The sequence below is a fragment of the Hibiscus syriacus genome, unplaced genomic scaffold, assembly GCF_006381635.1.
Source record: "Hibiscus syriacus cultivar Baekdansim isolate YM2019G1 unplaced genomic scaffold, ASM638163v2 tig00111356_pilon, whole genome shotgun sequence".
Taxonomy (NCBI): domain Eukaryota; kingdom Viridiplantae; phylum Streptophyta; class Magnoliopsida; order Malvales; family Malvaceae; genus Hibiscus; species Hibiscus syriacus.
The window spans coordinates 157460-181675 of NW_024063068.1; the positions used below are offsets into that span (position 1 = coordinate 157460).

The 24216-nt window shown below is 28.5% G+C and overlaps 1 protein-coding gene and 1 pseudogene across 1 annotated transcript; one reads left to right on the forward strand and one right to left on the reverse strand.

Moving 5' to 3' along the window:
• Nucleotides 1–2026: 2026 nt before the first annotated feature.
• On the reverse strand, nt 2027–17264 carry LOC120159278 (annotated as a pseudogene).
• On the forward strand, nt 15513–15926 carry LOC120159284. Its single transcript, XM_039169918.1, has one exon. It carries the CDS (start codon nt 15513–15515, stop codon nt 15924–15926), a length of 414 nt encoding a protein of 137 aa, XP_039025849.1.
• Nucleotides 17265–24216: the final 6952 nt, after the last annotated feature.

Consider the following 24216-nt stretch of genomic DNA (forward strand, 5'->3'; position numbering starts at 1 on the left):
GTTAAGCATTTAGTCTTTGACTCAAAGGCATATAGCCTTTTATCTAACTTGCATGATTGACACTTTCCTTTCAAATGAACAACTAGGCCATTAATATTTTACTCAAATGTATTTAACATTTCATCTAACTGTCATAATTGACACCTTTCTGCGAAATGCATAGCTAGGCCATTAATCTTTTACTCAAAGGTATTTAACCTTTCATCTAACTGACATAATTGACATCTTTCTTCCAAATGCACAGTTAAACCATTATTCTTTTACTTTGGAATAGTTTCTACTCTAATAATTATCTATAATATTAATTAACTCTTTCAACTTATTATAAACTCTATAGTTTGCACACATAGTGCCCATTACAATAAAGTAACAAACTTAGTATTATTTACGTAAGTTGCACACACCTTACCAATACCGAAATTCATAAACTTATTATGAATTTTTTAAATTTTACACACAAAGTTCTCACAAGGAAATTCATAAATTTATTATGAATTTATTATTTTTGCACACAAAGTGGCCATAAGGAAATTCATAAACTTATTATGAATTTCTTAAGTTTTGCACACAAAGTGCCCATAAGGAAATTCAAAAACTTATTATGAATTTCTTAACTTTGCACGCATCGTGCAATTTGGTAATCACCATACATATAATAAGCAACATGTATTTATGACTATCATAACATATAAGTGCATAATAAATGCACTCACCGTGCTTGCCTCACTATTATACCCAATACGCCAATTTGATTAGTCAGCTACTTTGCCTTTGCCTTTAGTTTTGCTTGACTCGGGAGTTTGATTTTGATCTACTCAAGCATTCATTAAAGACACGTACAATATCAATTGTTAGTATATTCACTGACATTTATACTTAAACAATACTAAAAAAATACTATTATTATATTTTCTATAACAATCTTAGCCTATTTTCACATTGTTGGCTCATGAGCATCGATACATGTACCATTGTATCGATACTACTATACCATGGTACCGATACTCTATAACGGTACCGATACCATTTATGCATTTTGTTATCAATGGTATCGATATCATCCTCATAGTATCGATACCCCCTATTGGTATCGATACTACTTGCATAAGTATCGATACTACTTAGCTAATTCTACTAATTTTAATCCTTTATTATCGGAACTATTCTATCAGTATCGATACCATTACCCAGATTTTCCATTTTTCATCCCGAATCTTACCCAAATTTGGTTAACTTTCCTTATATTTACCTCCAACAATACTATTAAACTCTTCTCTACTTATCCCTAATATTTCATGTGGCAAAGATAAAAATTTATTCTTATATATTAATTTAACTCTAACATAAATTATTATTATACATTACAAATTTAAAAAATAAACCAAATCGAATTAAGTGGCTAAAATGGAATAAAAGTTTAAATTTAGTTATGATTTCGAAAAAATAATAATAGTTAGATGAAGAAAATGGAATCATTAGAATAGTTGAGTGACTATATACATAATTTACCCTTATTTTTTTAACATAATTAATGATTTAAGAAAAAAAGAAAATTTCAAGGGACAAAAATCTCAAAAAATAATTTATGAAACAATTCGATACAAATGATATGTTTTAAGGAACAATGGTGCATTTAAGAAAAAATAATAATGAGAGATAGCTTAGCCAGTTCGAGAATAGGTTTTCTTAGGGGAATAGAATTTGAATTTACAAATGGTCTTATCGTTAGGTAGGGTACATGATTTACTGGATGCAGCAATATGTGTTACATTTCTTTGGATGATTGAATTCAATCTCACTTCCAACAAGCACATTGATGCAAAATTCATAAGAATATTAAATCTTTAAATGTTTTCTTTTCAAATCACCTTTACCTCGGTTAATACTTTATATCATGAGTTCTTAGATAATTTACAATTTGAGCGTAAGTTCAATTGACACGTTTGCATTGCTAATAGAGTTTCTAAAAGCATAAATTTAACGATTTTTTTTCAATCCCCTAATAAATTCTATACTGGGACACTCCTTAAAGTGTTCCGTCTGCTGCATTTGAACTGCCATTTCTGCCACTCCTGCCGGCCGTCGTGTTCTTCACTATCTGCATCCACATTTACGATATTCAGCCAAAAAAAAACTTTAAATCTTAAACCCCAAATCGATCCGATTGATTTTCATGTAATCCTTGCATAATCCTTTAAACCCTAAACCCCAACTGACTCACCGTTGCCGTATGGGCAAATTACAGTGTGTATGCGTCTGATTCTCGTTATGCAACGTGGAAAGCCACTCTTCAAGCTCAGAGTTGTTCTTCTCCAAGTCCCGAACTCTCGTTTCCAGCTCATTCAAGTAAGCCTTCTTCCTCTCCCTTGCCTGCTGCGCCGAAACTCTGTTCCTCAATAACCTTCTCCAATTCCCACAAATCTCAAATCAATGAATACTGCTCAGATGCCACCGCCTTTCAAAAAAAAAATCCAAACGACAAATATTACCTCTATAACCGCTTGTTGTCTTTGTACGCTGGGCTCATTCTCATAGTATCAAATTGCGTACGTAAATTTTGTTGCGGATGCGATTGTGATGTCACGATTGTAGATGCTGCGTATATTACGTAACGTGTTGCAACTGTCGCGAGCATAATTTCTTCCTCAAAACTCACAATACGTCTAAAATATTATATTTATATATTTTACAGTTATCTTTTAATATACTAATATTAATATGCTCTTTTAATATTTTATTTTAAAAATAAAAATTTAATTTTATAGAAAAAAATTATTAAAAACAAATATAAATCATAGAAGTGCTATCATACTAGATAATGAGTAACAACAATTATAATGTTAATGAATAACATATAAATAATATGACTAGAATCATATCAAATTTTTTATATTGTAACATCAAAATGTTCATTTTACATAATTTAAGAAAGAAAAAAAATACAGAATTACCAATATAAAAATTTTATATTTTATAATTCACCACTAAAATAAATAGTGTAACGAATCAAAGCATTTCAATCTTCGTCATTGTATTGGTTTTGATTCCTTCCTATTCCATGTGAAGAATATAACACATTATGTGCATCATAAGATACATCATTGGTAAAAACATGTATGATAAAAATTTATAGTAAATAAATTAGATAAAATTTTATAATAAATAGATTAAATAAAATTTTATAGTTTCATAGTAAGTAGATAAAATACATATAATATTATAGTATTATAAATTGAATCACTCTCTTATATAAAATTTATATAATAACAAATAAACATATAATTATAATAATATAAAAATTTAATTTAAAATTAATCACGTCAATTTTTTTAGATATAAAAAAATCAATTTAAATTAATTTAATTTTAAAATAATGTTAATAAAAAATCAATTTGAAATGGGAAGACTGCTTGAGACCTGATTTGAAGGATTTAACCGTTACTGAGGACATGACCTCTGATAGAAAATTATGGCGACTTAAGACCAGGGTAGCCGAGTAGGGCGAGTCACATCTATTGGGTGTATCATCTTAGTCTTCTTTTAATTCCTTTGTAGTAATTTCATTAATTATACTTTTTATACGTTTCTGTCATTAGAATTTATGAAGGCCTAGAACTAAGGTAGCAGAGTAGTGTTCCCTTAGTTTAGGTTCTAACCCATTTGACTTTATCCCTTCTCGAAGCCTGCTATCGTTGAATTCTGTGTATACTGCTCATCATGTTTCATCTTTATATTTTTGGTCGGGTCTTACGTTTCTATCTATATGCAGATATTTTTATGCAGGGGTTTATTTGCAGGGATTACTTTCCATTACAGACGTGCATATGAGGACTGCATATGAAGATTGTTCAACTATGTATTTTATTTATTTATTTAAGCATATATTACATTTTATCTTTATTATTAATTTTTTGACTGGCCGAGGTCTTCCACGGAAGCTGCTCTCAACCTGGCGTTGGAGGACAGACTACTACCTTACCTCCCCTTACCCCATTGCATATGAGAATAGGGTTTTGTTGTTGTTGTTGAATTTTAAATATAACTATTACGATATTGATATATATTTATAATTCATTTTTAAAAATTAAATTAGAATAATTTATATATATAATTTTATATTTCAGATAATTTAAAGTTTGGTATGATGTTACGGCGTAATTTATAGCATGTTACACATGTTACGTAACGGTTTTTAACCGCAACAATCATAATACGATTCCCTTGTCGAATTACACCAATAAGTCATCTTAAAAAACATTATGATACAAGCATTACGCTGCGTTGCACCGTAATTTAGTACTATGCTCCTTCCTCTCTTTCTCTGACTTCCCTCTCCTGATGTCTGGACACTGTCCGGCCGCGTCACTGAACCGGCTTCCCTACCGGCTTTCGGAGCTGCTGACGCTTCCCCTCCTATTTCAGGCACTCTCCGGATTTCTTCATCACTTTCCATGCCTTGAGAAACAACTATATATATATATATATAGATCGGATTTCAATGTAATCAATGAAAATGCGGTTGATCTCAATGCAATTTCTCGAGAAAAATGAAACGAGTAAACCTCAGAACTCTGAAATCTTTACAAAAACCAATTTCTACTAACTAAAACCCAGACGGTAATAAGTTTAGTAACTTTTTTTTCAAAAATAAATAAGAAAAAAGCAGCAAGGAAAAAAGATAAATCATTTAATCTTGAGATTTTAAAAACTTAAACGAAATTAATGTTTAAAAAAAGGAGGAAAAAACTTAACTTCTTTGACTTCAATTTGAAGGGCTGAGCTTGAAGATCTTTCACTGCTCGAGGGCAAGGAACTAGCTGCAATTGAACTGGTTCCTTGTTCTTGCATCTCTTCGTGTAAAAAATTTGCTTTTTAAGGAGGGATTGAGAGATTTTTCTTCTTCTTCTTCGTTTTCTGGTATGGGCCAAAAAGCGGGATATTAATGTTAGTGGAACGAAATTAGAAGATTGTTGCAGTGTTTCAGAAAGAATAACAACCGTAGGATTGGTTCTGAATCCAAGGGATGTAAAGGAGTTAGCGTGGACTAATGACAGCCATTGGGAGTTATGTTAATCAATGGCTAGTGGGATCTGAGCGTGGAAGGACTGGAGTCGACTGATTGAAAATTGATCGGACAGTGCAGCGATAACTGAGAGGATGGGAATATATATATATATATATATATATATATATATATATATATATATAGTTCTGTTGTATGGTAGTCTAATATAAAACTAAGGAAAGACGTTACGAAAAATATTAATATTTTTTTAATATTTCCGGTAGAGCGCTACCTAAAATATTATATTTTCTACCGGAAATGTTAATTTCGCTACATAAAATGAATATTTCCGATATTAATATTTTCGGTAGAAAAAATAACATTTTAAATAGCGTCTGATATTAATATTTCTTCTATAAAAAATAACATTTTAAGTAACGCTCTACGAAAATATTAAAAAAATATTAACATTTACGGTAATGCATTTTCTTAGCCTTATATTAGGTTAAATTTCCTTATACATCCCCTAATCAAACAGTCTTCAACTTTTAACATTGCAGATGTTGTTAAAAAAAGCTTAATATTAAAATAAAGTGTCCAAATTATACATCTTTTCTTAAATATGTTTCTAAATTATTTTTTAATTTATCAGGTGTCTAACGTTATAAATATTACTATTTTAAATTTCCTGACCGTAAACGGAGTTAAATGACACATGTCATCATCTTTGGATTTTGAAAATTTTATTTTTCATAAAAATAAATTATTAAAAAACAAAACAAACCTTTTCCCATGCCCGCGTGCCCACTCTTTTCCACCCCTGTTCCTTTCGCTCCCATTACTCCCTCTTTCCATGACCAAAGGCCAAACGACCGATTAAACAACTGCCAAATGGTCAGCTGCTACTATCTTCTAAACAATCGATTAACGCAATCAAATTAGAGGGATTGAGTATTTGAGAGTTTATGGAATAAAGATTGAAATTCAGGGATTTGAGAATTTTGAGTTTTGAGATGATGGTAAGGGTTGTGACCGGTTATTGGGTGATCGATGATGTATGGGTGGTCGATCGACGGAGAATGGGTGGCCGCAGATGACCGACGGCTGGAGTAAATGAGTCTAGAATAAGAGATTTTATGATTTTGGAGTTTTTTTTATATTTTAGAAAATAAAATATTTTTAAGTTTTTTAAAAATAAGTTTCCAAAATTATCAGATTATGGCAAGTGTCACTTAACAGTAGAAATTAACGCCGTTGACAACTCAGACACCTAAAATGGTAACGTTTGTAACGTTAAGCACCGGGATGAGTTAAAAAATAATTTAAGCACCTATTCGAAAAAAGTGATATAGTTTAAGCACTTATTTTAGTATTAAGCCTTAAAAACTTATATATTGCACGAACCAAGTAATTTTGGTGGTAAATGAATTGTTATTGTTCCTTGGAGTTCCAGGTTCAAGCATCATAAATGCTAGGGACGTGAACGTTCAATGTCAAATAATTTAGAGTTGTCTTTGAATATATACTACATTACACTTACCCAAAATTAATCAAAAATATTATTTATTAAATATGAATTTATTTTTTTGAATAGTATGGATGATTATAATATAATATAATATTTATTTATAACTTTTTTAACTTATTGACAATGTATACACTGTACAAAAATAACTCGAACCCAATACTTTTTAGGAAAATAACATTTCTTGTAACATTTAGACCACTTTATTGACTTTGAAGTCAATTTCTAAGTGTGTTTCTTTATTGTTTATTTGAATTATATAAAATATAAATGGTTGAAAATGTTATTATAGCAATATTAATTATTATTATCTAAAATTAATATTTTATTCATTTTTTAAATTTAGTTAACAATATATTCATCTATAATATCAATTCAATCAAAAATATTATAAATAATATAAATATATTTATCATAATTAAATTATGATATTATAAAATTATAATATATTTTGAATCTAATAATAATATGATATGAATATATATAATATAAATGTAATAATAAAATTTGATCAAGTTAAAACTGTAAAACCATTATTAATCATTATAGTATTATATTATTAAAAATATTATAAAAATTTATAAAAAAAAAAATTTGAAAAATATCTATGGCAATTTATAATTGGCTTGTTCATGTGTATAAACGCTATCGTAACTCATATATAAGAGTTAAGATCCAAATATACAATATAACTTTTTTTTAGTTTTATATAGATTTAGGACCGTTAGATAAGTGGAAATTGATGATTGAAATTAACAAAACAATAAAAGATAATTACTAAAAATTAATCTCAATCATTATCCTATAATTGTTTAAGGATAATAAACTTCTCTTTAACCACTAAAATCTTTTTAACGTTATGTTATTTTATGATATCAATTCAATCAAAGAGTTTTTCTTTTCTTAATTTTAAAGTTAATTTGAAAAGAATCATAGATGTTTCTCATATTTTATATATTTATTTTACAATTTATTATTTAAAATTTATTATTATTTCTCTCAATGATATTGTCTCTAAAGTTCAAACATAAATCCTTTCAACTTTTATTTTTTATCAAACAAAACAAACTTTTAACCTTTTGAGATATACAGAATTCATCAAGGGATCTTAATAGTAATAGTGTATATCTGTCTTTCAAGAGATTTTAAGTTTAATCATTTGCATTTATAAGATATATTTATTATAACAAATTAAATAAATATTATCTTATAATCGGTATAATTTATTAAAAAAATAAAACTTTATGTATATTAAAAGAAATGTTAACTTTTAACAAAGGCTTAATAAAAATAAATAAACGCCTAAATAATACATCAAAACACATTTTAGTGGTTGTCGCAACCGTCTTTCGGGTGGGCCCGAAATTGGGCTTCAACTTAGATAAAACAAGTTAGAGTCACCACCGATCATTTAAAAAAATATTTAGGTTGATCGGACACCATCTTACTTGATCTGTGTTTTACCAGAAATATGTCGGATTCGAGAGTCGGTTACATCAATGAATGATTAGCACCCTTGAACTGTCTTTTCGGTACCATTTTAATTTATCGATTGTCTTAATTGCGAAAATTAAAATTAAAATTTAAAGACTCGATTTGAATTATTTACCTTTGATCGATTGCAATTACCTCTAAAAAGTTGAAAACGTTATATTATAAAATAAAATAAATAAATAAAAATTAAATTTAAAAAATCAAAAAAGGAAATATTAAATTTTAAAAAAATGTTATATACAAATATTAAAAGAAAAAATAAAATAAATGAAGAAAATATTAAATTTCAGAAAAGAAAATAATAAAATATAAAAAATGTTAAAAGAGATAATAAAAGAAAATAAAAAAGTGGGAAAATAAAGATAAAACAAAATAAAATAAAAAGGGGAAATATAAAAAAATAATAGTAGTAAAGCTAAAAAAGGGGTTTTAAAAGTTGTTTTTAAAATAAAAGATAAGAATTAAATAAAAGAAAATAATTAAATAAATAATCTAAAAATATTGAGATAAAGAGAAACTTATAGTGAAAGCAACCTCAGACTTCAACTTTGCCTCAAATTTCTCGAATCATCGAAACAGATCTTTACTTCAAAATTCACATCGACTTACAAGGGCAATTCTTCGCTGTCAACTCGGATTATGTTGTTTCAACAATAACTGGTTCGATCTCAGTTTCCTCTTAGCAAACAATTTTGCTAAGTGTGTTCTCGGAAAGTCGAATATGCTTCAATAAGCAAATCCTTCTTCAAACGTTAATCATAACACCATCCAGACCAATGTTGAAATCGTTTTGATTTGACAAATAAGCTCCAAAAACAGAGTGAAAATTTCAAAGTGATTTAGGTGCCTTACAATTCTCACGTTTGGAATTGAGTCTTCGCTTTAGCCTTTGGCTTACAAGAAAATTAGCTAAGCATGACCAAAGTCATACTTAGCATAATTGTTGAAAATAAAATTTAAAAGAAAATAAAGAAGTGTGCGAAAAATAGAGAGAAAGCTAGAGAGAAAAAGGAGATTTTATTCCCATATATGTGTGTGTGCTCTTTTTTCTAGGCTTACACTGAGAGGGTATTTACAGCCTTCAAATTCCTAAAAACAAGCTAAAGATAATTCCTAAAATAATATCTTTTATCCTAATTAAAACACTTAAAACTCCAAAGGAAGTTACTTAAAATGAAAAACAAAGTGTTCATACCAAGGGTTTGAAGGTCATTGTAACGCCCCATACTTGTTCCAAGAGTCCGAGCCGGATACTTAAGCATGCATTAGGTTCCAATCGCGTTGGACGGATCAGGATCCACATTACACATATTTCGTGAAATCAAACAAATTAAAATCTCTTAATCTTCATCACACACAACGTTTAATGTAACTAACATGCAATTGAATCTCAATTAAACATGCAAACATTATATTTAAACGTTTAGGGGTATTTTAGTCATTTAACATCGTATAATAAATCAACAATTCAAATCACCCAATTAAGGTTACCACATCTTAAACATTGTCATAAGGAAGCAGTACGCAAAATTTCATACAAATCAGACGTCAAACAATCAATAAATCGATCATACAAGATTAGGGACCTAAACGTAAATATGCAAAACTTACGTACCAAACAATAACATGAAATTGAGGGTTCATTATGTAATTAAGTCTGTTTAAGAAGTGATCACTCAAATCTCATCAAATTTCCAAATTAAGAGTTTAAGTAATTAAACATATCAATTTCTGGGCTAAATTGAACTCATACAATCATTCAGGGGTCAAATTAGAATTTAAGAATACTTCAGACCTTTATTGAATGCAATTTCACCTTTTTTTCGTTGAGCAAAATAATGAAGGAATTGATCTTTTCTTGAAAGGGATCGATCCTTTTTTCACAGGGAAATGATCCTTTTGAAAAGGGATCGATTCTTTGCAAAACATAAACTTTGGGATCGATCATTTCCCCTAAGGGATCGATCCTTTTTTACAAAAACTACAGATTTATCAAGAACATGCATATTTGGTCAACATATCACTCACATAAAAGTAATCATGAACTAGGAACATGCTTGGACACTATTCAACCACTTCATACTTGTCAAAAAAAGGTATAACATGCTTTATAACACAAGTCAACACATTAATCAATGATTTGACACCAAAAGTCAACAATTGCATAAAAGTTCATTTCAAGCACAAGTCACCCACTCATTTTTGGCATTTAAGATCGTTTAATGCAACCTAAGAGTCTAACATGCTTAGTTTACCAAGTTACACTTAACTAAAGACTCCAAACACTTATTTAGAGTCTAAAATAATATTTAAGTATTCTCATGCTTCAAGCAACAAGTTCATACTTATAAATCCAAAGTCAACGAATCAAACTAACGGCAAATCCCAAACATAAATCCACTTATTACAAACCAAAATCCAATATTATAAGTTTAATAAAGTGAATAATAGGTCTAAGTCCCAAACGTTCCCAAAATTACCACACAAAGTTTCCGAAAACCACATACGTATTGCTTTATGCCTTAGCTTTGCTTGATCACACCGACGCCAAGCTCCTACTCAAATCTAATCCTCTAAAAAGTGTTAACAACGAGTGTGAGCTTATAAATCCCAATGAACAACTAACATTCAAAGCAATGCACAAAACCAAGATAAAGATCAATCCTATATGCTCATACGTAACTTGTTCTTTACTCTACACATGTAATTCAACATCTCATGCTTGAATGATCAGCTAACATGTTCCAAATCACTTGATTTCCAAATTAAACAAATATCAAAGACCATATAGTTCAAAAGCATTTACAAGCACACATGCACAATTACCTTCCTTGGAAAATTACACAAATCACACACATTTTTCCATGTTAAGATCAATGGCTTTTGTTAGAAACACAACTCACTCATTGGATAAACGAACTCCATACAACTCATGTTTTGCTTACAGACTCACATAGATCCAAAACCACAAATTACAGAGCAAACTCAATACCCAACCTTACCCCGTATCTTTGCATAGTAAACCTTAACATACCATCCAAGCCCCGTATAATCTCGAATCACACACTAATACAAACATATAGAGTACTCTTTCCTAAGCATGCCTTTCATATCCAAAGATCTTATTAAGAAGAATAGACAATTAATCCAATTTACCAAGAACGATTGTCAATGATGCGTAGTTTTCACATATTAACTCAAATACATTTTGAAACACACTTACGGATGGTTGTCATGATCAACCCACATGTTTGGACAGTGAGAAATTTCAGCTCATCCAATTCACATTCAGAATATACATATATTTTCACAAACCGTTTCTGAAATCCTATGCATCATTTGCAACACATCACATTCGTAATTCACATTCTAATTTCTGACATAAGTGGCATCATATGTAAATCAACATAATTCATATTCCATCATCATAATTAACCAAATAACACAATATATCAGAATTAACAAATGCAACATTACACAAACCTCAACCTTGAATCATGTTCACTTCCTAAGAATAAGAGCCACTCACCTTGCTGTCCGGAAGCCGAAACGCTTCCAAACACTACCTCAACGTTCACCAAACTCAAAGTACCAAGTTCCCTCAACTAACAACACAATAAGAACCTTGAAAATCAAATTGACACATCACAATCTAAGGTAAAACAAAGCAGAATCCTTTGTTTCTAAAACATAGCGCAAACGTCGAAAACACCGAAAACCTTACCGAAACGTCACTCCGGAAGCTTCAATTCGAAACACACAAATCTCCACACTACAAGATAATAAAAAACTATAATCAAGATCTAACTCAGCTAGAATCACACAAATTAACATATACAAACCAAAATTCTAGGATTCCCAAAAATACCAAAAATCAACATTGTTTTCAAGAAATCGATATCCAAATCATTTGCAATCGAAAAAACTGATTTAATATGATTATAATCACTCCAAAAACAACTTAATTTCATTAAGAAAACCTCAAAACCAATTCAAGAAATCAGCACATTAATTAGCTCCGAAAATTCAAGTGAAATCTTAGAAATCCTTTCAATTAAATCAATAATTCAATAAAATCATTCACACATAGTCAACTTCCCTCGAAGCTTGAAAGAAAACCAAGGAAAAAATCCTTACCTTGCTGGAAATGGATTGAAATTGAGATCAACAAAGGAACTCCATGATGATCAAGCTTTAAAAATAAGAATAGAAGAGAAGAGAAACTTGAGAATTAAAATCAAGATTGAGATGAGTGAATTTAGAAATCAAGAAGAAAAAGAGAAAGAATTGATCAACTTTTTTGGGAGAAAATAAGAGATAATGGAAGAAGTTAAGAGAAGTTACTAAAATGTAAAATGAGAAGGAAATGAAAAGCACGTGAATGAAAACAAGTAAATAAGGAAATGGAATTTAGATTAAAATGAATCTAGATGAAAAAATGGTTAAAAGTGAAAAATAAAACATTTTAATTTAGGAGGGAAAGCTCTAAACATAAGCCTTGGCATAATTGCTTTATATACTTTGGACATTGTGAAAATTTACAAAATGATCACCGAAATTATAGTTTCCAATTCCTTTAATCCAGTCACCAAATCATTTAATTAAACTTTCATAATTAAAATTAATTATCTAAAATCACTTAAAACCTTTCCAAAAAGAGTTTTAAAAAAATTTCTTCATTTTTATCAGAAATCAACCCGAAACCAACCCTAACTACTAGACTCGACTTTAGGACATTACAGTCACGACAATGGTGGCTGAAAATACCCAACTTGATGAAATTTTCCTTTAATTTCATGTTAATGTAACTTTTATTTAAGCTTAAATGAGTAAAATATTCATTTAATGAGAAATGTCCATTTTACCCTTAGTTAAACTTGATATTCACCTTAATACCAAGACACATAACAGTTATCATCTTCCTAAAGTCAAATATGAACAAAATAATTTACCTTTTACAGCTTTGCCCATGCAATCTTTCCAAAATTTCAATATTGTCGTTTTTCATCCAACGATCCAAATTAAACATGGTTATAATTCCTCAAATCCAATGATCAATATTATTTTCCAACATTTAAACATGTGAAAATAATATTTTAAGCTTAATTTATCATCCTTCAAATTTTCCCAAAATTTATATATTCGATCTGATTTACTGAATTCTTCCTAGACTTTAACACCTTCTAGTTTTTAACATAAATTCCGGATCCAAAATCTGATTTTCACAAAACCACACACTTAGTGAACTATTTATTTCCGAGGTCATATTACCTACTTTTTTAAATTAACTTTTTAGTCCTTAAACTTTTCAAACCTTATACTTTGGTCACTAAATTTTAAAAATTTATGTTTTGGTCACTAACTAAAATTTGGGGTATTACACTTTCCATGTTTATCTATGTTTCACCCTTGTTCTCAATAACCAACACCTAAGACTGTGATGTAGAACCTTGAGATCTTCTTCTAACCTCTTCATTTAATACACCATTTTTAGCCGAATCCAAAGTAATAATACCATGTGGAGCATAATTAATGAGCGAGACCCAAAATGTCTCCCAAGAGTTCGGTAGAGTAGCAGGCAACCAAAGCCCTAAAATCTCATCTTTAAATTTGATTCCCATGCCAAGCAATTGATTCATAACACTCTGAAACTCACTAACATGATCAGTTGTAGACGTTCCTTCCTTGTATTTCAATGTCATCATCTTCTTAAGCAAAAACTTGTTATTTCCTGACCTCGAAGCATACAAGCTTTTAAGCTTCTCCCACAATGTGCGAGCATGTGTATCTTGATCAATGTGGTTGTAAACATTTTATTCAACAAATTGTCGAATAAAGCCATACACTTGTTGATGCTCAAATTCTCATTCCTCATTACTTTTCAAATAGGGTTTTTAATTAGCAAAGACCGAAAGATGCAAAGCCTTCATGAATAACAAGTCTTTCATTTTATTCCATCAAAGTTGATAATTTGTGCCATTCAACACAATCATCTTGTTCATATTAATTTGCGTAATTATTTGACACAGTAACCAAGCTTTGATATCATTTTGATAGGGAAGAAACTGAGCAAACGAACACAAGCGGAAACACAATTGGTGTTCTTTCTCTCCCAATAACTCCTGTCAAAAATTATGGCAAGCACAATAACACAATACAAGTTCTCTAGCAACACTAATCAACCACAATTCAACCAATGCAACCACAATGCAAATAAATAGAGACACCAATATTTTTAAGTGGAAAACCCCTATAAATCAAGGGTAAAAACCCACGAAACTTTAGAGTCCGATCAAAAGCTCCACATCATCAAAAGTTCAACTACAAGATCACAATATTAAGCCTACAACAAGCATTCAACTCCAAGAAGGCTAACAACATGTAATCTTTAGCAAAAGAGAGAAAAATGTGAGAATGTCACAAAAAACGCAGCTGCTGAAAATTGTCGAATCCTGTCTCTACAGGACTCGGATGAAAATTTTGACTTTCAAAACTCAAGAACACCAAGTCATCTAGCTACTGTCCAAAAATAAGCTCAATTGAACATGGATGGACCTCCGATCGAAGAGTTGATCACTGCTGCACCAAAACTTGAAAAATCTGTTTTTCTACTCTTTTCTCTCAAACAAGCATCTCTCTCTTCGAGATTTCAAATCTGATTTTTTTTTTATATATTATGGCTGCCTACACACAATTCAAAAGCAAAAAGAATAGCATTTAATGGCAAAGTCAAAATAGACTTTAAGGTGGCATAAAATTTTCACCGAAATGTAGAAAACAAACACCCATTAAAAATGGGTTCAAGAGGTGAGTGGGTTTTCCCACATAGTGGGATCCACACCCAACACAATCAAGGAATGAAGAGACTTTAAGTTCTACTATAGAGATAGTTATAATTAAGCTTCATTTAATATATATATATATATATATATATATATATATGTGTGTGTGTGTTTGATTTTGTAAACCTCCAACTATGTACAGTTTGAGACATTCTTGTTTATAGTCTATGCTTTTAAGGATACTTTATTATTACTGAAGCAAATTTCTGCTTTTCTTTGGGCAATAACACATACAAATTATCTAAAAAAATAGATACCTAAATACGCCATTAAAAAAAAGTTGGGTACTACTTACCGTTTACACAAAACTATCAAAGTTAGATATTAAAAATTATATTTTCTCTAAAAGATATGTAGCTTGTTACGTTATGTTTCTTGTTGGGGTTTAAGCTAAAATGTAGGATTTTAAGAGATTTATTATTATTTTATTATTATTTTGGGGCAATGCTAGAGTGTTTCACTGTCAAGCATCGTTGTTCTATTTAACTAATTCCCTCTGTTCCTTATTTACCCGAAATACCTTAAAAATTTACCAAATCAGAACAAATTAAACAAGTTTTCAAATCTATAAAACCCCTCTGAAAATTCTCTATATTAATCAATTTTGTCACCCAAACCATCAACATTAATTCAGAATCATTCTCCCATGGCGACAAAGGCTGCATCACCCAGCACCACGTCCCACGCCCGTACCTGCCTGTGTTCACAAACCAAGCACCCTGGTTCCTTCAAGTGCAGCCAACATCGCCGTTCCAACCACCCACCCGCACTCGTGCCCGCCCGTCGAGCCACGGCGGTGCGAGCATGGTTGAATTACAGAGAAATAGTTTTGATTGCTGGAGCAAATCCCCACAAGGCGTTTCTGCATCAAGGCGTGAAGCCGTCGAGATCGACCGCTATTAGCATGCAAAGGAGAAGGAATTTCCAACCTAAACCTTATAGGTTCTATTTATTGAACGGCAGCACCCTGGTTCCTTCAAGTGCAGCCAACATCGCCGTTCCAACCACCCACCCGCACTCGTGCCCGCCCGTCGAGCCACGGCGGTGCGAGCATGGTTGAATTACAGAGAAATTTTGATTGCTGGAGCAAATCCCCACAAGGCGTTTCTGCATCAAGGCGTGAAGCCGTCGAGATCGACCGCTATTAGCATGCAAAGGAGAAGGAATTTCCAACCTAAACCTTATAGGTTCTATTTATTGAACGGCAATAGGTTTCGGTTTCATGATCATTTTTTTCTTTTGTTTTCAAAATTTTGAAAAAGAAATATATTACTATTGGGACATATTACACAGATTTTATCATATCTAAAGAAAATATTTTATATAAAAATCTGCTTATTAAGCATCAGTCAAGTGATAGTTGAGGAATTATTGTCATCTCTTGAACTATTGGACCTAAATATTAGGTTTATGAACGTTCATTGTTAAATGATTAAAGTCTTTGAATAAATATTATCTTGTTTTTATCCTAAAATTATCCAAAGAAAATTTTTGTTTATTAGAATTTAAGGTAAAACTACATCATTAGCCTTCAAATTATTGTTTCTTTTCTATTTTAGCCATTGAATTATTTTTCAATAAAATAATCACCGCGTCCTGCTTTTTTATTTTAATCATCAATTGTTAATTTTTTAATGATGATGTTGATCAAAATTTATTTTTTACTTTTAAATTTTCTCGCTCCTTATCAACAATCAATATTTCATTTGCACTAAATTTTATTGCTAAGTTTACCAGAGAAAAGAATTGAACCCTATTTTTATTTTTTATTTTTTTGTTGTCGTGGACTTATCCGGTTCACACACCTGGTTTTGGTGGGTGAGCCTCCCAACGGTGATTTTTTTATATACAAGGACTCTAATTTGAGACCTTACTTAAACGATATCAAGCTGCTTACCACTTGAACGAACCCTGTTGATAAAGAATTGAACCCTATACCATTTATATAGGTTCACTACAATAAATTTCGATTGTTTCAACAAAATTATTTATCACTAAAAGTACTAAATTTGTTATGATATATTTATTTTGACTAATTTTATTTGTTACAATGTTTGTTGGAACAACCTTGTCATGTAAAGTATATTGTGACAAAAATTTTTTCGTTACCATTTTATAGAATTTATTGTAACAATAAAATTTTGTTACTATAATTAACTTATCGCAATAAAATATTTGTCACAATCAATTAACCATTTTGTCACGAAAACTTTTCATAACTAACTTATATTTTAACATCAAATATAAACAGTTTTTGTGCCAAAAATAAATACAGTAACAAAAATTATTTGTCACAGTTTCTATTGCTTCATTAAATGTAAAATACAAAGACAAAATATTTGTTAAAATAAATATTTATTTTATCACAAAAAGTAAATTTTATCACAATTAATTTAAATTATGACATCAAATAAAAAAAGTTTTCGTGACAAAAATACATATTACAACAAAATTTATTTTCTCACTACTTTTATTCTGTCACTAAATATTTTCTATAAAAAAATTTTTGTGATTAAATAATTTTGTTGCAATTTGTTATTGTGAAAGAATATTACTTTGTCACAATTTTTTATATTGAGAAATTAGTATTTTTTATAAATTGTTATTTTGATTAAATAAATGTCACAATTCTTATTTTAACAAAATAATGTGACTAAATATATTTGACATAACTTTTTATTTTGACTAAATTTACCGTGTTATTGTAACTAAATAAATTTGTTGCAATTTATTATAGTGATAGGGAAAGAATGTTATTTGTCATAATATTGAGAAAAGTGAAATTCTAAAATCAGGAGGAACATCTGCAAGGTTGAATTAAGTTTTTTCGGCATATTCTTGGATGGTCCTATCGCTGCTAAATTTCACAGAGCCAGCTGCACAAAGTATACTCATTTGGGTTCATCCATCTTCATCAACAAACGCTTTATTAGCAGCCGCCTGTTCATTTCAACACAACTCCACAATTAAATTGCAAAATCTTTTTTTCAATTCCAACCAGATGGAAAACCAGTTATTTACATGGGCCTTTAGGTAGCTTGCAAAATCCACTCCAAGTAGAAAATAGTCATTCGCACCCTCTATTTTGTCGCACAAAGATTTGAAATAGTCTTTCAACCCAAAATGACCGTCTCGGATCATCCTATATATATATATAATAGTAAAACAATGCCACTCAAATCAAATTCTGTGTAAGAAAAGTAAGGATATATCTCCTACTGATAAACTAAGATGTAAATTCTTAATAAAAAATGATATATAGTATTGATAAAGCTTATACACTACACATAAACGATTGGGGTATAACACCTTACAATACGCAAAAATTGAAGAGGAACTTTAAGAGCCGGTCCTTTCTCGTGCAATGCAGGAACTTCATTCACTTATGCACCAAAGAGAAACTGAAAGAAATTTTATCAGAAATCCAGTCCTACTAATATTGTTGGTTTTGTTTTTATGTATGGTGATGTGGCACTTACCATGTTTTTCCGACCTACTTCTTCAATCATTTCAATCGTAGAACCACCTTATGTGGCTAAAAGTAAACATACATTCATCAAAAATTTCATGACGCTGGTTCCCGAAGCCTCATACCCTACAGTGCTGGATCAGAATCAGGAAACACTCTAGTTAAAAGAAGTGTATATCATAAGTAGAAAAATTGAGTGGAAGCTGATTTTTTTTCTTAAAGTAGTTCTTGAAAAATGGGTTTGGGGGTTAGGGTTTGCAAATGGTAAAAAAGAAAAGAAAGAGGGGAGGAGAGAGATGCGACGCACAAAGAGGATAAATGACCAAGTGAAAATAACACGCGCAAAAGGCTAGGGTTTTTGTGTTCTCCTAAAAGTTTTAGTCTAATTATGATACGGGACCTTTTAGTCTCACTTATTTTCATATTTTTTCCATTGTTTTACTTTCTTCCAATTTGGTCACTGAATGTTTTTTTTCTAATTTCTGATCGTGGCTCATTGTTTTGTTTTAGTACAATTTAGTCATCATTTTATGCTATTATGTTTTATTTTTAATTAACTATTGCCTTTTTATTTTATTACATTTTAATCTCTTGGTTCTTTTTAATTGCATTTAATTTTGTTGGGTAATTTATATTCCTTTCAATGTAGTCATAGAATCTTAATTTTAGATCAAATCCTTACGTTTAGATTTCTTTTAAATTAATCCCTACTAGAGTAATTAGACATAATATCAAAGAAAAAACTCGTTGTTTTATTTTTTGCCTTCACGATGAAAGAAGAAATATAAAGATGGAATAATGGTCTGAAACAATTAAACTGAGGGTTTTAAAAAAAGTATTTATAAAATAAATACAAATAAATTTCTCTAAAAACCATTTTTCCTTTAAAAACCAATTTCCTTTAAAATAATATAGAGGGAAATTTCCCTCCTAAATTAATTATTTATTTTAAAAAATATTATTTAATATTATTAAGAGCATAGCATAATTATTTGTTTGACTCATATAATATTAAAATAATAAAATATAAAATATTGTAATAGATTAAATATTAAACAAAAATTACACTCCTATTAAACACATAGTACGATTATTATTATTATTAATTAGAGGATCTTTTGATATCTTCTGAAAATAATAATAATAATAATAATAATAATAATAATAATAATAATATAATAATAATAATAATAATAATAAAAGTATAATCTTCAGAACATGATGATTCAAAAGAGATTCATATAATATTAAAATATAAAACAAATCGATAATTATAATAATATTAATTATTAATAAAAATGATAAAAAAATCGTATATAAAATTCGTATATTAAAAATAACTTTTGGTTAAACTTTGATGTGTTATAGTTTATAAAAATAATCATTGTAAATTTAAAACATGATTTTTTTCATCATCCGTATTAGTTAGGGATGTTCATATCTAGGTATTCGCTTTTTCAGGTATTCGAAATTTTTGGGTGTCAAAAACTCAGTCTACATCTCAACCAGCAATATGTGGGCACCCATAAGTTGGGTACCCATGAAACCTAGGTACCCGTATTTATAAAATAAATACAAATAAATTTCTCTAAAAACCAGTTTTCCTTTAAAAACCAATTTCCTTTAAAATAATATAGAGGGAAATTTCCCTCCTAAATTAATTATTTATTTTAAAAATATTATTTAATATTATTAAGAGCATAGCACAATTATTTGTTTGACTCATATAATATTAAAATAATAAAATATAAAATATTGTAATAGATTAAATATTAAACAAAAATTACACTCCTATTAAACGCATAGTACGATTATTATTATTATTAATTAGAGGATCTTTTGATATCTTCTTAAATAATAATAATAATAATAATAATAATAATAATAAAATTATAATATTCAGAACATGATGGTTCTGAAGAGATTCATATAATATTAAAATATAAAACAAATCGATAATTATAATAATATTAATTATTAATAAAAATGATAAAAAAATCGTATATAAAATTCGTATATTAAAAATAATTTTTGGTTAAACTTTGATGTGCTATAGTTTATAAAAATAATCATTGTAAATTTAATATATGATTTTTTATCATCCGTATTAGTTAGGGATGTTCATATCTAGGTACTCACTTTTTCATGTATTCGAATTTTTGGGTGTCAAAACTCAGTCTATATCTCAAACCAGTAATATGCGGGCACCCATAAGTTGGGTACCCATGAAACCTAGGTATCCGTATTTTCGGGTAATCGATACCCGATTAATATTTATTTAATTTATATTAATTTTCTGAAAAAATATATCGAAGGCTCTTGTAATTTTCAAAAAAATAATCAATTTGGCCATTAAATTACTATTGCATTCAATGCGACCCTCAAACTTATGGGGGAAAACAATTAACATGACCCTTTAACTAACAGCTTATATCATTAACCATTATGAAACTATGTAATAAAAAATATTAAAAATAGTTATACAACTAAGAAGAGTATTGTAGTGAATATAATATGATAAACGGAAGTAAACTTTACCTAAACTTAATGTAAAAAATTTAATAGGAAACTTGCCCAACTATGATTAATATATATTGTTCAAGACTTACACGAACCGCCTTACCTGAGGGTTTAAGTTAGTTTTTGTTTATTTTAGATTGTAAATTTAGAATAATAATTTTTTAATAAATAAACATGTCCCTGAAGTTTTTGATAATATATTTTGTTATTATATTTTATTTGAAAATGCCATTTAATTATATGTACATATATATATTATCATAAAAAAATAATTTTTTTGAATATTTTTTTATAATAATAATTATATTTTATCATTATAATTAAATATATAACTGCAAACATATATTTTTTTTAGAAAAAAAAATTGAATCTTTTATTAATTAAAAAAATGAAATTTTACTTATCCAAAAAAAATGAAATTTTTGTTGTGATAATTTTTCTATAACAATAACTATTACATATAGTTACAAAACTTGTCATTATATAACATTTTTTCACCAAAAACTAGGGAGAAATATTTCTGATAGTATAAGTTTTCATAATGGTTAAAATATATAACTAAAAAAATAATTAATTACCTTAAATTTTATTAATTACAATATATTTTGTTACTATATAACATTTTTGACACTAAAAAATAGAGAAATAGTTATGATATTATAATTTTTCATAATGATTAAAATATATAAGTACAAAAATAATTTATTACAAAAAACTTGAATTTTATTATTTGATGTGATAATTTTTCTATAACAATAACTATAAATTATAATTATAAAAATTATCAATATAACTTTTGAAACAAAAAAGTGGAGAAAAATAGTTATGACAATTAATATATGCTATCACTATAGTTAAAATTTATAACTACAAATATAATTTGTCACAAGAGCGTGAATATTATTTTTTTTGTGACATTGTTTTTTGTAATAATTATTAACACTTATATTTACAAAATTTGTCACTATATGACTATTTTGGCGCAAAAAAATATGGAAGTAAATCTTTGTGATAATATATTTTGTCACTATAATTAAAACATATAACGACAATCATTGTTTTTTACTAAAAACTTGAATCTCTTTATTTGTTGTGATAATTTTTTTTGTAACAATAATTATAGCTTATAGTTACAAAACATGTCACTATATGATTTTGTTTTTGTACCAAAAATTGGAGATAATCATTTGTGACTATACATTTTCTCACTATAATTAAAATATAATTACAAACAAAATTTGTCACAACAAATCTAAATATCATTATTTGTTGTGACAATTTTTCTGTCATAGTTACTAAACTTTTAGTTACAAAAGTTGTCACTATATGCCTTCAATTTGGCGCCATAAAATTGGAGGGAAACATTTGTGACAAAAATTCGTAATAAAATTTATTTTCTCACCATATGTTACACATGTTTGCTAATTGTGACAAATTATTATGACTATTTTAGTTTTTGTCATAATTGTATATCTTTTTTAATCTAATGCGACGATTATTTATTTTGTCACCAAAAAGCTATTAATAGTGTCAAAATTAATTTTGACAAAATTAAATTTGTCACTATAGTAGAAATTTCTTGTAATAAACACCTTAAAATAACACCAAATCTTATACTTAATTTATAGGGTTCAGAAGTAATTTTGCATATGAAGTAAACTCAAATTAGAAATATTGCCCATACTTAATGATATAATAGTTAACAGTATTGATATGACGATCTATTATGTTGATATGAAAAATTATGATGTTGAAAAATTAATCCATGTGTGAATGATGAAGTGTTTGAGTTTTCGAATTAATTTTTTAGATGCCTTCAAGAGTATAATTTTTTTTTGGGCTGAATTTGATGTCAAGATTGATTTTAATTGAATGTTTAAGAGCTTATTCAATGTTAAAAAAAAAATTAAGAATTTGAAAATTTATTAAAATTTTGAAAAACTAATTAAAATTTATAAAATTTAAAGTATCAAAAAGTTATAAATTGATAAATTTATATATAAAAAATGAAACATTTAATATTTTTTGAAAAGAACATTTAAAAAAATTTATAAAGTGTTAAAAAATTAAGATTTAATGAAAAGTCATTGATTGTCTCCCGTTAGCCGGTAAATTTATTAGTATTCCTTGAACATAATTTTAGTGGAATCAACCTTGTATTACAGAAATAATAACACAATTCTCATTCGATTGCCTACACCAACTATTGATGAGCATGCCATATGCTTGGTCGACTTTCGATACTTTACTTTTCGTTATACAAAAAAACTTATGCGATAATTAATTTACATATGAAGAGTAAAAATATACAAAAACTAAATAAAAATTAAACTTGTTAAAAAAACATGTAATTAGGGTGGGGAAATTTTGAATCAACTCGAAAAAATTATTGTTTTTTTAGTTTCGAGTAAATTTATTCGAGTTATTTAGTTTTTAAATAAAATTACAGTAAAACCTTTATAAATTAATAATATCGAAGACCACATAATTTTATTAATTTAAAGATGTATTAATTAATCGATACCTTAATAATTTATTAATTAAAGAAATTTTTTCTGATTCAACGAACCTACATTATTCTTCATGAATAAAACATAAACGTTGTATTAACTAATTGATGATGTTCATAAACAATGTGGCTAATTAAATATAATACATACCCTTAAAAGAACAAAATTTATTGTAGTACATAGTAATAGTTAAAACTTAATGCAAGTTCATGTATGGTAAGGAATCAACCACTATATAAACAACATCTAACAATTCTAATTAGTTAATCCAAATCTAAACCAAACAACCATGGCTTTGCATCTAAAAAGTGTCCAAAAATCAACCATGACAGATCAAATACGTAAAACACTATGTGAGTGTAAGAGAGATTGTAACACCCTATACCCGACCACGTAGGATGACCTAAATACTAAGTGTACATTATATTCCAATCATATCGGACATATCACAAACCCTAATTATGCAAAATAAGAGGAAGCAAACAAATAGTCATTCATCATTCAATTCATGGCACTGGATTAACATATAAACAAATTCATAACATTTGCAAAATCAATTCATTCCAAGATAACCGCTATTAACATAGTAGGGTATTTTAGTTATTTCACATATCTTTAATCATTAACATCTTAATCATAACTTTAACCTAGCCATTTCTCATTAATAATTTTTAAATAGTGACATGCAAATTTCAGCTCAATCGGACATCAAAAGGACCTAATTAAACATGTTTGTCTAGGGGCCAAAATGTAATAATTTGAAAGTCACATACTAGCATAGATCATACAATTGACACTCCCATTTTGATATTCAGTATATTAAAGTGTTTCAGAACAAATATCATTAAATT